The 14,738-nt window shown below is 28.2% G+C and overlaps 1 protein-coding gene across 1 annotated transcript; it reads left to right on the top strand.

Moving 5' to 3' along the window:
• LOC135130848 (isovaleryl-CoA dehydrogenase, mitochondrial) lies at window positions 1-2,006 on the top strand. Its single transcript, XM_064058281.1, has 6 exons — window positions 1-203; window positions 411-537; window positions 777-961; window positions 1,011-1,523; window positions 1,576-1,744; window positions 1,798-2,006. The coding sequence occupies exons 1-6, from the start codon at window positions 78-80 to the stop codon at window positions 1,929-1,931; spliced, it is 1,254 nt and encodes a 417-aa protein (XP_063914351.1). The 5' UTR covers window positions 1-77; the 3' UTR covers window positions 1,932-2,006.
• The last annotated feature ends 12,732 nt before the right edge of the window (window positions 2,007-14,738 follow it).

Raw genomic sequence — 14,738 nt, 5'->3', positions numbered from 1 at the left:
ATTATTTCAACACATGTGCTTCGGAAAATACTTGTTTCCTGAATAGTTGTATGTAGTTCTTGCACGGCAGTGTTAAGATGGCCCTCCGAGTGACCTCTTTATTAAGAAATCTTACAAAAATTAGTACAGTGAATTGCAGAGGAGTGTCGCAGCATTACCCTATCGACGAACATATTTTTGGATTAAGTAATGAACAGATACAGGTAAATTTTCGTTTACGGGAAACAAAGACTTTTTTTGCGACTAGTTTTAAGTTCAAAATCAACTGACCTCGTTATTTTAATGTGTGCTAGACGTTTTCAATTAGTAAACATTTTCATTGTTCCACAGTCAACACGCAATTTAAATTCATAGTACAAAGAAAAATTTCGATTATTAACAAGCTGTATCTGTTTTCACTTGTGTTTTAGCTGAGGGAGACCGTTTTTAATTTCACTCAAAAAGAGCTAGCTCCGAAAGCCAACGAAATAGATAAGAAAAACGGTTTTGACGATTTAAGAAATTTTTTCAAAAAACTTGGAGACTTGGGCCTTTTAGGTGAGTGTTTTCTGTGATGTATTACTGTTATTGACTGCAGTGACAGTTTCATATTTTGCCAAATCCATTAATAAATGTTATCGCTAGTGAATGTAGATAACGCTTCATGTTATTGTTAACGCACCCAATATACGGAGCTATTTTTAAATTTTGATTATAATACACAGTGATGATAACGTATCAAATCTAGTAACATTTATTGCGTAAACATGATGGTAAAATCTATTGTTTTGTTAAAGGCATTACAGCAAATCCTGAATATGGGGGCACTGGAGGCTCGTATTTGGACCATGTCGTTATCCTGGAAGAAATCTCCAGGGCTTCTGGGGCCATCGGACTGAGTTACGGCGCACATTCCAACCTCTGCATTAACCAAATCCACCGCAATGGTACTGAAGCCCAAAAGCAAAAATACTTGCCAAAGGTACCATCAAACTTTTGTCATAACCAGATTTAGACACCCAAACTTCCAGCTTTGCTCCGGCGACCACATAGGAGCCCTAGCCATGTCGGAACCCAATTCTGGCTCGGACGTGGTCTCCATGAAGCTCCGCGCCGAAAAAAAAGGGGACCACTACGTGCTCAACGGGAGCAAGTTCTGGATAACCAACGGCCCGGATGCCGACGTCCTCGTGGTGTACGGCGTCACGGAGTCGTCGGCGAAGAAGCCCCAACACGGAATTTCCAGTTTCATCATCGAGAAAAACTTTCCGGGTTTCAAGACCGGTCCTAAATTGGATAAGTTGGGAATGAGGGGGTCCAACACTTGCGAACTGATTTTTGAAGACTGTAAAGTTCCTAAGGAGAATATGCTGGGAGGGGAGAACAAGGGGGTGTACGTTTTGATGAGCGGGTTGGATTTTGAAAGACTGGTATTGGCAGCTGGACCAGTAGGGTTGATGCAAGCCTGCTGCGATATTGCGTTTTCGTATGCCCACGTGAGGAAGCAGTTCAGAAGAAGAATTGGCGAGTTTCAGTTGATACAGGTTTTTTGTTTGTTTTTTTTATTTTGAGATAGTGTGATAATTTTTGTTGTAGGGAAAAATGGCCGATATGTATACTACTCTAGGGGCGTGTAGAAGCTACCTGTACAACGTTGCCAAGTCGTGCGACAATAAAAAAGTCAACAGTAAAGACTGTGCCGGGGTTATTTTATATTGTGCCGAAAAAGCAACGCAGGTGGCACTAGATGCCATACAGATTTTAGGTAAATTTCTTTAGATATAACTTTTTTTTTACTGTTTTTTTGTTTATTCGTAGGAGGTAACGGCTATATTAATGATTACCCTACGGGAAGATTGTTAAGGGATGCGAAATTGTACGAAATTGGGGCTGGAACGTCGGAAGTTCGAAGACAGTTGATTGGTAGGACGCTCAATGCTGAATACGCGTGATCTCTTTTAATACATTTTTTTTACATCTGTATATCGTTATTTGACTTTTTGAAAATTAAAATCTATTTTACTAAACTATTGAAGTATATTTAAAATTTATTTATGAATTATGAGTAATATTGTGAATAGTTGACCCTGGACGCTAATTTTTTTTGAAGACAATAACTCACCGAATGTCCTTGGGACTGTTACTATGAGTTAGTATAGCAAATGTTGATTGGGTGCAGTGTCACACGTCTGATTTTTACTTTGGTATCTGGGTATTTTTGGTCAGCTAGCCACTGGGATTTTCTACTTTGTTACCAACTGTATTTAAACAATTTCTTGTTTTAGTTATAATAAGTATATTAGATTTGTGATTTTTTGTCAGGTTGGCAACATTTGTCATCTTTTTAACACGTTTGCTACGCTTTGATGTTAAAATTGACAACATAGAAGGATTATTGGCAATTATTCAGAATTACCAACACAAAAATTTGCTTCAATTTATTAGTAGTCAGTGTGTTTTTTATAATACTTTCTAGCGGCAGCTATTAAATTGACCATTCACAATTCCTAGAGTATGAAAAAGTGGGTCTCGAGTTTCCATTTGAAAAGCTTGATAACGTCAATTCAAAATAATTTTGCTGGATAAATAATCTAAAATGCACAAAATGTGTAGATTAGGTTTAACATCTTTTCTGTCCTGGTTTTTTCTCTCTTTTTTGTCATTTTGTTATGTCCTTTTTTGTTGTTATTTGTTTTTTGACTTTATTGTTGTTTTTTGTCACTTTCTTTCGTCTTTTTTGCTTTTCTTGTCGCATTTTTTAAGGAGTTTTTCTAAAATACAAAAAAAATCTTTTCTGTAGTGTTTTTGTTGACTTTTTGTCGCTTTTTTGGATTTTTTTGATAGTCTGTCAGTCGCCTTGTGTGTCCATTTTTTCCTCTTTTCTTGTCTTTGTTTTTTGTTTTGGGCATTTTTGCCGATTTCTTCGACTCTGTTTTTTATTTCTTCTATAGATTACTTTGCTGGATTTTTTGTCGCTTTTTTTCTTGCCGTCTTTAGTTCCTTTTTTGTCGTTTTTTTATCACTTTTTTTCTTCTTTTTGCTCTTTTTGACGCCTTGTCACGTTTTTCGTCTTTTTTGCTTTTCTTGTTATATTTTTTGGCCCTTTGTATAGTATTTTGTACTGTCTATTTTTGTTGTTTTTTGCTTGCTTTTTGTCGTCTTTTCTCTTTTTTGCCTTTCTTATCTGATCTTTTTTATTGATTTCTTTTTGTTGCAATTGTTCTATGTTCGTTTTTTTTTTTTAATATTTTTTGTCGATTCATTTAACTCTTTCTTTTTATCCATTTTCCACTGACGTTTTTCGTTATTTTTATTTTATTTCACAGTTTTTGGTTTGTTTTTTGTAAATTTTTTGTGTCTTTTCTTGTTTCTTTTTGGGCTGTTTTTTTTTTGTCTTTTTCCTCCTCTTTTCCACTTTTTTTTCCTCTTTTAAATGAAAAAAAACATGTAAGCAATGATAATTTTTGTTTTTTTCTGTTGTATTTTTTTCGGACTTTTTTGTTGCTTTTTCGTCCTTTTTGCTTTTCTTGTTTTATTTTTTGGCCCTTTCTATAGTACTTTGTATTGTCTATTTTTGTTGTTTTTTGCCTGCTTTTTGTCGTCCTTTCTCTTTTTTGCCTTTCTTCTCTGATCTTTTTTATTGTTTTCTTTTTGTTGCAATTGTTCTATATTATTCGTTTTTTTTTTAATATTTTTGTCGATTCGTTTAACTCTTTCTTTTCATCCATTTTCCACTGACGTTTTTCGTTATTTTTGTTTTATTTCACAGTTTTTGGTTTGTTTTTTGTCAATTTTTTATTTGTGTCTTTTCTTGTTTCTGTCTGGGCTGTTTTTTTTGTCTTTTTCCTCCTCTTTTCCACTTTTTTTCCTCTTTTAAATGAAAAAAAAAAATATGTAAGCATTGATAATTTTTGTTTTTGTCTGTTGTATTTTTTTCGGATTTTTTTGTTGGTTTTTCGTCTTTTTTGCTTTTCTTGTTTTATTTTTTGTCCCTTTCTATAGTACTTTGTATTGTCTATTTTTGTTGTTTTTTGCCTGCTTTTTGTCGTCTTTTCTCTTTTTTGCCTTTCTTGTCTGATCTTTTTTATTGTTTTCTTTTTGTTGCAATTGTTCTGTTCGTTTTTTTTTAAATATTTTTTGTCGATTCTTTGAACTCTTTCTTTTTATCCATTTTCCACTGACGTTTTTCGTTATTTTTGTTTTATTTCACAGTTTTTGGTTTGTTTTTTGTTAATTTTTTATTTGTGTCTTTTCTTGTTTCTGTCTGGGCTGTTTTTTTTGTCTTTTTCCTCCTCTTTTCCACTTTTTTTCCTATTTTAAATGAAAAAAAAAAAATGTAAGCATTGATAATTTTTGTTTTTGTCTGTTGTATTTTTTTCGGATTTTTTTGTTGCTTTTTCGTCTTTTTTGCTTTTCTTGTTTTATCTGTTGTCCCTTTCTATAGTACTTTGTATTGTCTATTTTTGTTGTTTTTTGCCTGCTTTTTGTCGTCTTTTCTCTTTTTTGCCTTTCTTGTCTGATCTTTTTTATTGTTTTCTTTTTGTTGCAATTGTTCTGTTCGTTTTTTTTTTAATATTTTTTTTGTCGATTCGTTGAACTCTTTCTTTTTATCCATTTTCCACTGACGTTTTTCGTTATTTTTGTTTTATTTCACAGTTTTTGGTTTGTTTTTATTTGTGTTTTTTCTTGTTTCTTTCTGGGCTGGTTTTTTGTCTTTTTCCTCCTCTTTTCCAGTTTTTTTTCCTCTTTTAAATGAAAAAAAAACATGTAAGCAATGATAATTTTTTTTTGTTGTATTTTTTTTCGGACTTTTTTGTTGCTTTTTCGTCTTTTTTGCTTTTCTTGTTTTATTTTTTGGCCCTTTCTATAGTACTTTGTATTGTCTATTTTTGTTGTTTTTTCTCTGCTTTTTGTCGTCTTTTCTCTTTTTTGCCTTTCTTATCTCATCTTTTTTATTGTTTTCTTTTTGTTGCAATTGTTCTATGTTCGTTTTTTTTTAAATATTTTTTGTCGATTCGTTTAACTCTTTCTTTTTATCCATTTTCCACTGACGTTTTTCGTTATTTTTGTTTTATTTCACAGTTTTTGGTTTGTTTTTATTTGTGTTTTTTCTTGTTTCTTTCTGGGCTGGTTTTTTGTCTTTTTCCTCCTCTTTTCCAGTTTTTTTTCCTCTTTTAAATGAAAAAAAAAACATGTAAGCAATGATAATTTTTTTTGTTGTATTTTTTTTCGGACTTTTTTGTTGCTTTTTCGTCTTTTTTGCTTTTCTTGTTTTATTTTTTGGCCCTTTCTATAGTACTTTGTATTGTCTATTTTTGTTGTTTTTTCTCTGCTTTTTGTCGTCTTTTCTCTTTTTTGCCTTTCTTATCTCATCTTTTTTATTGTTTTCTTTTTGTTGCAATTGTTCTATGTTCGTTTTTTTTTAAATATTTTTTGTCGATTCGTTTAACTCTTTCTTTTTATCCATTTTCCACTGACGTTTTTCGTTATTTTTGTTTTATTTCACAGTTTTTGGTTTGTTTTTTGTCAATTTTTTATTTGTGTCTTTTCTTGTTTCTTTCTGGACTGTTTTTTTTTGTCTTTTTCCTCATCTTTTCCACTTTTTTTTCCTCTTGTAAATGAAAAAAAAACATGTAAGCGATGATAATTTTTTTTCTGTTGTATTTTTTTTCGGACTTTTTTGTAGCTTTTTCGTCTTTTTTGCTTTTCTTGTTTTATTTTTTGTCCCTTTCTATAGTACTTTGTATTGTCTATTTTTGTTGTTTTTTGCCTGCTTTTTGTCGTCTTTTCTCTTTTTTGCCTTTCTTATCTGATCTTTTTTATTGTTTTCTTTTTGTTGCAATTGTTCTATGTTCGTTTTTTTTTAAATATTTTTTGTCGATTCGTTTAACTCTTTCTTTTTATCCATTTTCCACTGACGTTTTTCGTTATTTTTGTTTTATTTCACAGTTTTTGGTTTGTTTTTTGTCAATTTTTTATTTGTGTCTTTTCTTGTTTCTTTCTGGACTGTTTTTTTTTTGTCTTTTTCCTCATCTTTTCCACTTTTTTTTCCTCTTGTAAATGAAAAAAAAACATGTAAGCGATGATAATTTTTTTTCTGTTGTATTTTTTTTCGGACTTTTTTGTAGCTTTTTCGTCTTTTTTGCTTTTCTTGTTTTATTTTTTGTCCCTTTCTATAGTACTTTGTATTGTCTATTTTTGTTGTTTTTTGCCTGCTTTTTGGTGTCTTTTCTCTTTTTTGCCTTTCTTGAAAGAAAAAAGAAAAAAAAAAAAAAATTTGATATGAGTTCATTATTTTGTAGACGTGTTACTGGCGTTATCGTTTTTTTATATAAATTATTAAATAATCAAATTGATTGCAGGGCCTTAACTAATTCTTTGTCCTTTCTGGTACCTAGAACTAGCAGCAGGCATTCTGTAACATTATACACTAGCATTGCTAGAACTAATTTTGGGAGAAAAGCACCGATATATCTAATAAGCTATTTTTTAAAAGAAATCGAAATGAATTCTGATTTTGACATTTTTAACACTAGCCTTAAGTCTATAAAAGACACTGTTAGAATTAAGCTTAAGTAGTTTACACTTTACTTTCAGATATGGTTTTCATACTGTTGTATTTTAATTTAAGTTATTTATTTCTTGATGTATATGCCTAGATTTACAGATTGTGTGTTTGATTTTTGATATTGCAGATAAATGTAGGTATTTATTTCGGCTTTAATTTATTCATTCATTCATTTATTTCTATTTTAATTTTATTTAAGTTAAGTTACTGTTCTTATGTTTCATTATATTGAGATCTTTGATTATTTATGCATTTAATTTATTAATTTGTTATTTTCTTTGATTCTGAATTGTTGTCATTGTTTTTATATTCTTTATAATTGTCCTGTAACTGGAATGTGTAGTTCTGTTGGGCAATAAACTTTATTTATTTATTTATTTATTTAAAAAATGAAAAACTGAAAAATCTAAAAACTGAAAACTGAAAAGTCGTGAAATTGCAAATCGAAAAATTGAAAAATCTACAACCTGAAACATCAAAAAGTTGGAAAATCGGAAAAGTGAAAAATTTGAAAATAAAAACTCGAAGAGATGCATATCGGGAAATTGAAAAAAAAAGAAAAATTGAAAAACTGAAAATCGAAAAATTGTAAAAATAAGTAATATAAAAACCGAAACCAAAAAGTGCAAATAGGAAATTTAAAGAAATGAAAAATTAAATGATCGAAAAATTAGAAACTTTCAAACTGAAAACTTTAAATCGAAAATTGCAAAATCTAAAAACTGAAAAAACAAAAAAAATGTAAAATTGAAACATCGCAAATCGAAAAATTGTAGAAACGATTAAGAAAAAGAGAAAAATTAAAATTGAAAAAAAATATATAAAATTAGAACAATGAAAAATCGAAAAATTGTAAAAACAGAGAACATATAAAACCAAGAACAAAAACTGCATATCGAAAATTTGAAGAAATGAAAAAATAAGGAATCGAAAAATTAAAGACAAAAAAATTAAAATCTCAAAAACCGCAAATCGAAAAATTGAAAAAATGAAAAACCGATAAATTTAAACTGAAAAAAACAAAAAATTATAGAATCGGAACATTGAAAAATCGAAAAATTGTAAAAATAAATAACATAAAAACCGAAACCAAAAATTGCAAATCGAAAATTTGAAGAAATGAAAAATTTAAAATTCGAAAATTTGAGAATTAAAATTTGAAAAGTCCTAAAGTTGGAAAATCGGAAAACTGAAAATTTAAAAATGAAAACTCGAGGAAATGCATTTCGTAAAATTGAAAAAAAAAATGAGTAATTGAAAAACTGAAGAAACGAATAACAGAAAAAATTGAAATTGAAAAAAATATGTATAAAATCGGAAGATGGAACAACGTAAAAATTGCAAAAATAAAGAATATAAAAAACCAAAAACAAAAATTTCAAGTCCAAAATTTGAAGAAATGAAAAATTAAGGAATCGAAAAATTGAGAAATTAAAAATTGAAAACACGCAAATTAATCGCAAAAGTGCAAAATCTAAAAATTGAAACAAAAAAAACCGAAAAATTGAAGAAACGAGAAAGTGAAAAAACTAAAATTGGAAACACAGATTTATAAAATCGAAACATGGAGAAATCGAATAAGTGAAAAAACGAAGAAAATAAAAACCGAAATGAAATATGGCAAACCAAAAAATTGAAAATTCGAGAAACTCTAATCGAAAAATTGCAAAATCTAAAAATTGAAAAATTCAAAAGTTGGAAAATTTGAAAACTGCTAAAAAAACCAAACATTTTGTGGGCACTTTTGGTGTTTTTGTCTTCTTTAGTCTGTTTTTGTGGTTTTGTTCGTTTTTCGTCTTTTTTGTTTTTCTTGTCACATTTTTTTAATGGCGTTTTACTAAAATATAAATAAGTTGGTATTAATATTTTCTGGCTTTTTCTATTGTATTTTTGTTGGGCTTCTTTGTAGCTTTTTTTTGATCAGTTTTTTCTCTTATTTTGTCGTTTTTGTTAATTTTTTGTTATTTTTGTTTTGTCAATTTTTGGTTACGTTTTTGTTGCTATATTTCTTGGTTTACACGTCGCGTTTTTTTTTTAATGACATTTTTACAATTTTTGGTTCTTTCGGTAGTATTTTTGTCGGACTTTTTTGTTTTATTAGTGACTTATTGGTCGCTTTTTACCTTTTTTTTTTAATTTTGTTGCTTCCTTTTTCGTTTATTTATGTTTTTTCACATTTAGTGGACATTTTTGCCTTCTTTAGCAGTATTTTGTTGTCCTTTTGTAGTTTTTTATCTTTTTTGTCGTCTTTATTGTTGCTTTTTTTCACTTTTTTCATCCTTGGTTTTTGTCATATTTTTGGCCCTTTTTAGTTGTCGCCTTTTTATTGTTGCTTTTTTAACTGCTGCTTTGTCTTTTTTTATCCTCTTGTCACATTCAACATTTAAAACTGAAAGAACGAAAATTTGAAACATCGAAAAACGAAAAATTGAAAAATTAACATTGGAAAATTGAAAAGGAAGCAAATGAAAATTCGAATATCCACAAAAATTGAAAATTCAATGAATCAGACTTATTCGAAAACACAAAAATCCGACGAATCGGAAAACCGAAATTTCCAAGATCTAAAAATAGAAAAATCCAAAAATCCAAAAATCGAAATATACTTAGAAAAAAACTAAAAAATAGGGAAATCGAATTAAGAAAAATCAAAATTCGATTATTGAAAAATCGAAAACTATATAAAAAAATTGAAAAATGAAATAACTGAAGAATGAAAAAATTGTGAAATCGAAAAGTATACGAATGGAAAATTCGAAAAACTGACGAATGGGAAAATTAAAGAACCCGAAAGGTAAAAAAATTGAAACGTATAAAAACTGAAGAACCTAAAAACTTAAAAATTGAAGATTCAAAAAATCAAAAATCGATGAATTGAAAAAATTAACATTGGAAAATCGAAAAGGAAGCAAATTGAAAATTCGAAGATCGAAAAATCGAAAATTCAATGAATCAAATACATATTCGAAAATAAAAAATCCGAAGATGTAGAAATAAAAAAATCGAAGAATAGAAATATAGAAAAGATGAAATATCGAAAGTCAAAAAATTGAAAAATCGAAAATCCGAAAATGGAAAAATTGAAAAATCAATAGTCGAAATATCGAAAATCAGATGAAATATTCGCAAAATCTAAAACAGAAAAAACGAGAATTCAAAATATCGGAAAGATAAAAAATTTAAAAATGGAGCAATTCAAAAAACGGAAGTCGAAAAATAGAAAAATTGAAAATTTTTGACTTTTTATTTTTTTAAGTTGAATTTTTTGTGCTCTTTCATCGCTTCCTTTTGTTGTAGCTTTTTAGGCGTCTTCTTTTGTCGCTTTTTTGTTCGTTTTTTGCATCTAGAGTTGACGTCAATTCAAAATAATTTTGCTGGATAAATTCTATCTAAAATGCACAAAATGTGTAGATTATGTTTAACATCTTTTCTGTCTCTTTTTTATTACTTTGTTATGTCCGTTTTTGTTGTTTTTTTTTGACTTTATTGTTGCTTTTTTGTCACTTTTTTCGTCATCTCTGTTTTTTTGTCACAGTCCTTGGCCCTTCTCTTGTAGCTTTCTGGGCTTTTTTGAATTTTTTTGTCGTCTTGTCATTTTCTTTCGTCTTTTTTGCTTTTCTTGTCGCATTTTTTAAGGAATTTTTCTAAAATACAAAAAATATCTTTTCTGTAGTGTTTTTGTTAGATTTTTTTCGCTTTTTTTCTTGCTGTCTTTAGTTCCTTTTTTGTCGTTTTTTTATCACTTTTTTGGCCTCTTGTTACATTTTTCGCTTTTTCGTTTTTTATCACATTTGTTGGTTCTTTTTTGTCAGGTTTTTGTTATTGTCTATTTTTGTTGTTTTTTGTCTGCTTTTTTGTCGTATTTTCTCTTTTGTGCTTTTCTTGTCTCATCTTTTTTATTGTTTTCTTTTTGTTGCAATTGTTTTATGTTCGTTTTTTTTAAATGTTTTTTGTCGATTCGTTTAACTGTTTCTTTTTATCCATTTTCCACAGTTTTTGGCTAGGTTTTTGTCGATTTTTTTTGTTTTTGTTGCTTTTTTTGACCGCCTTTTTATTGTGTTTCTCGTTTTGCCACTCTTTGATCATCTTTTTTGCTTTAGATGTCGCATTTTTTTAATGGCATTTTTATAAAATGCAGAAAATATGGAAGCATTCATAATTTATAGCCTTTTCTGTAGTATTTTTGTCAGACTTTTTTGTCTTATTTGCTGCCTTATTGGTCGCTTTTTACCTTTTTTCTGATCTTTTGCTGTCTTTTTGTTGCATTTTTCTTTGATTTGTTTATCCTTTTTTTATCAATTTTTTACTTCCTTTTTCATTTTTGTTAATGTGTTTTTTCACATTTTGTGGGCATTTTTAGCATTTTTGCCTTTTAAGCAGTATTTTGTTGCACTTTTGTCGTTTTTTATCGCCGTTTTGTCTTTTTTGTCGCCTTTATTGTTTTTGTTACATCTTTTGGTCCCTTTTTTGTTGTTTTTTTGTTGCTCTTTCGGCTATTTTTTGTCTTTTTTTGTCCTCTTGCCACATTTTTCTAATGGCATTTTACTATAAAATATAAATAAGTAGATATATTCATATTTTCTGGTCTTTTCCATTATATTTTTGTTGGGCCTTTTTTTAGCTTTTTTTGAACAGTTTTTCGTTTTATTTTGTCGTCTTTGTTCCTTTTTTGTTATTTTTGTTTTGTCAATTTTTGGCTACTTTTTGTCAATTATTTGTTGATGTCTTTTCTTGTTGCTTTCTGGGCTGCTTTTTTGTCTTTTTCCTCTTGTTGTATTTTTGTCGGACTTTTTGTTGCTTTTTCTGTCTTTTTTTTGGTGGTTTATTAGTCGCTTTTTTACGCTTATGTGGTCTTTTTGTTTTTTTTTTAGTACTTTCTGTTGCATTTTTCTCTAGATTTGTTTACCTTTTGTTTTTATCAGTTTTTTGTTTTCTTTATCGTCTTTTTTATGGTTTTTATCACATTTTCTGGGCACTTTTGGCGGTTTTTTTTTATACTTTAGTCTTTTTTTGTCGTTTTGTTGTTTTTTCGTCTTTTTTGTTTTTCTTGTCGCATTTTTTAAGGAGTTTTTCTAAAATACAAAAAATATCTTTTCTGTAGTGTTTTTGTTAACTTTTTGTCGCTGTTTTGGATTTTTTGATAGTTTGTTATTCGCCTTGTGTGTCCCTTTTTTCACCTTTTCTTGTCTTTTTATTATTTTGGGCATTTTTGCCTATTTCTTTGACTCTTTTTTATTTCTTCTCTAGATTCCTTTGTTGGATTTTTGTCGGTTTTTTTCTTGCTGTCTTTAGTTTCTTTTTTGTCGCTTTTTTATCAATTTTTTTTCTCTTTTTGGTCTTTTTGACGTCTTGTCACTTTTTTCGTCTTTTTTGCTTTCCTTGTTATATTTTTTGTCCCTTTCTACAGTATTTTGCATTGTGGCTTTTTATTTTCGATTTGTTTGTCTCTCTTTTTCTTGATTTTTGTGTTGTTTCTTTGTTATTTTCGTGGCATTTTTTTGAGACTGTTTTTTGTCAATTCGTTGACTTGCTGTTCTGCCACAATTTTCGCCTTTTCGTTTTGTATCACATTTGTTGGTTCTTTTTTCTCAGGAGTTTATTATTGTCTATTTTTGTTGTTTTTTGCCTGCTTTTTTGTCGTCTTTTCTCTTTTTTGCTTTTCTTGTCTCATCTTTTTTATTGTTTTCTTTTTGTTGCAATTGTTCTATGTTCGCTTTTTTTTTTAAATTCTTTGTCAATTCGTTTAACTCTTTCTTTTTATCCATTTTCCACAGACGTTTTTCGTTATTTTTGTTTTATGTCACAGATTTTGGCTCTTTTTTTTGCTGATTTTTTGTTGATGTCTTTTCTTGTTGCTTTCTGGGCTGCTTTTTTGTCTTTTTCCTCCTCTTTTCCACTTTTTTTTCATCTTTTAAATGAAAGAAACATGTAAGCAGTGATAATTTTTGGTTTTTTCTGTTGTATTTTTATCGGACTTTTTGTTGCTTTTTTGTCTTTTTTGGTGCTTTATAAGTCGCTTTTTTGCCCTTATGTGGTCTTTTTGTTTTTTTTTTAGTACTTTGTGTTGCATTTTTCTCTAGATTTGTTTATCTTTCATTTTTTATAAATTTTTTGTTTTTGCTGTTCTGTCACATTTTTCGTCTTTTCGTTTTTTATCACATTTGTTTTGTCGTCTTTTCTCTTTTTTCTTGCCTGATCTTTTTTATTGTTTTCTTTTTGTTGCAATTGTTCTATGTTCGTTTTTTTTTTTAATATTTTTTGTCGATTCGTTGAACTCTTTCTTTTTATCCATTTTCCACTGACGTTTTTCGTTATTTTTGTTTTATTTCACAGTTTTTGGTTTGTTTTTATTTCTGTCTTTTCTTGTTTCTTTCTGGGCTGTTTTTTTTGTCTTTTTTCTCCTCTTTTCCACTTTTTCTTTCCTCTTTTAAATGAAAAAAAAAACATGTAAGCAATGATAATTTTTCTTTTTTTCTGTTGTATTTTTTTTCGGACTTTTTTGTTGCTTTTTCGTCCTTTTTGCTTTTCTTGTTTTATTTTTTGGCCCTTTCTATTGTACTTTGCATTGTCTATTTTTGTTGTTTTTTGTCTGCTTTTTGTCGTCTTTTCTCTTTTTTGCCTTTCTTATCTGATCTTTTTTATTGTTTTCTTTTTGTTGCAATTGTTCTATGTTCGCTTTTTTTAAATATTTTTTGTCGATTCATTTAACTCTTTCTTTTTATCCATTTTCCACTGACGTTTTTCGTTATTTTTGTTTTATTTCACAGTTTTTGGTTTGTTTTTTATCAATTTTTTATTTGTGTCTTTCCTTGTTTCTTTCTGGGCTGGTTTTTTTTTGTCTTTTTCCTCCTTTTTCCACTTTTTTTTCCTTTTATAAATGAAAAAACATGTAAGCAATGATGATTTTTGTTTTTTTCTGTTGTATTTTTGTCGGACTTTTTTGTTGCTTTTTTGTCTTTTTTGATGCTTTATTAGTCGCTTTTTTGCCCTTATGTGGTCTTTTTGTTTTTTTTTAGTACTTTTTGTTGCATTTTTCTCTAGATTTGTTTGCAATTTTCCAATTTTTTTTTATTCGAAAAGTTGAAAAATCAAAAACTACAAAATCGAAAAATTAAAAATCAAAAAACTAAAAAATCGGAAAAGCTGAAAAAATCAAAAATTGTAACATCGAAAAAGTGAAAAATCGAAAAAAATTAAATCGAAAAATTGGAAACCCAAATACGAGTATTGTAAAATCGAAAAATTATGGAATCGTCAAATTTGTATTGTCGAAAAACTGTAACAGTGAAAGATCGAGAAATTGAAAAATTAAAATCGAATAAATGAAAAATTCTTAAAATCAGTAACTGAAAATTGGAAAAATTCTAAAACCGCGAAATTGAGTAAGTGGAAAATTTTAAGACTGAAAAATCATGAAACTGAAAAACCTAAAATTGAAAAAACGAAAAAACGAAAAATTAAAAAAATAATAATAGCTGAAAAATCTAAAGATTACTAAATGAAAAATTTCACACTGAAAAAAGAAAAATGGAAGAAATGAAAAACTGAAAAATCTAAAAACTGAAAACTGAAAAGTCGTGAAATTGCAAATCGAAAAATTGAAAAATCTACAACCTGAAACATCAAAAAGTTGGAAAATCGGAAAAGTGAAAAATTTGAAAATAAAAACTCGAAGAGATGCATATCGGGAAATTGAAAAAAAAAGAAAAATTGAAAAACTGAAAATCGAAAAATTGTAAAAATAAGTAATATAAAAACCGAAAGCAAAAAGTGCAAATGGGAAATTTAAAGAAATGAAAAATTAAAGGATCGAAAAATTAGAAACTTTCAAACTGAAAACAGCAGAAATTTTAAATCGAAAATTGCAAAATCTAAAAACTGAAAAAACAAAAAAAAATGTAAAATTGAAACATCGCAAATCGAAAAATTGTAGAAACGATTAAGAAAAAGAGAAAAATTAAAATTGAAAAAAAATATATAAAATTAGAACAATGAAAAATCGAAAAATTGTAAAAACAGAGAACATATAAAACCAAGAACAAAAACTGCATATCGAAAATTTGAAGAAATGAAAAAATAAGGAATCGAAAAATTAAAGAGAAAAAAATGAAAATCTCAAAAACCGCAAATCGAAAAATTGAAAAAATGAAAAACCGAAAAAATTTAAACTGAAAAAAACAAAAAATTATAG

This window comes from Zophobas morio, unplaced genomic scaffold, assembly GCF_036711695.1.
Source record: "Zophobas morio isolate AGI-343-1 ecotype UQ-CSIRO unplaced genomic scaffold, CSIRO_AGI_Zmor_V1 ptg000018l, whole genome shotgun sequence".
Taxonomy (NCBI): domain Eukaryota; kingdom Metazoa; phylum Arthropoda; class Insecta; order Coleoptera; family Tenebrionidae; genus Zophobas; species Zophobas morio.
The sequence above is the reverse complement of the archived record's forward strand: the minus strand, read 5'-3'. Positions and strand labels throughout refer to the sequence as shown.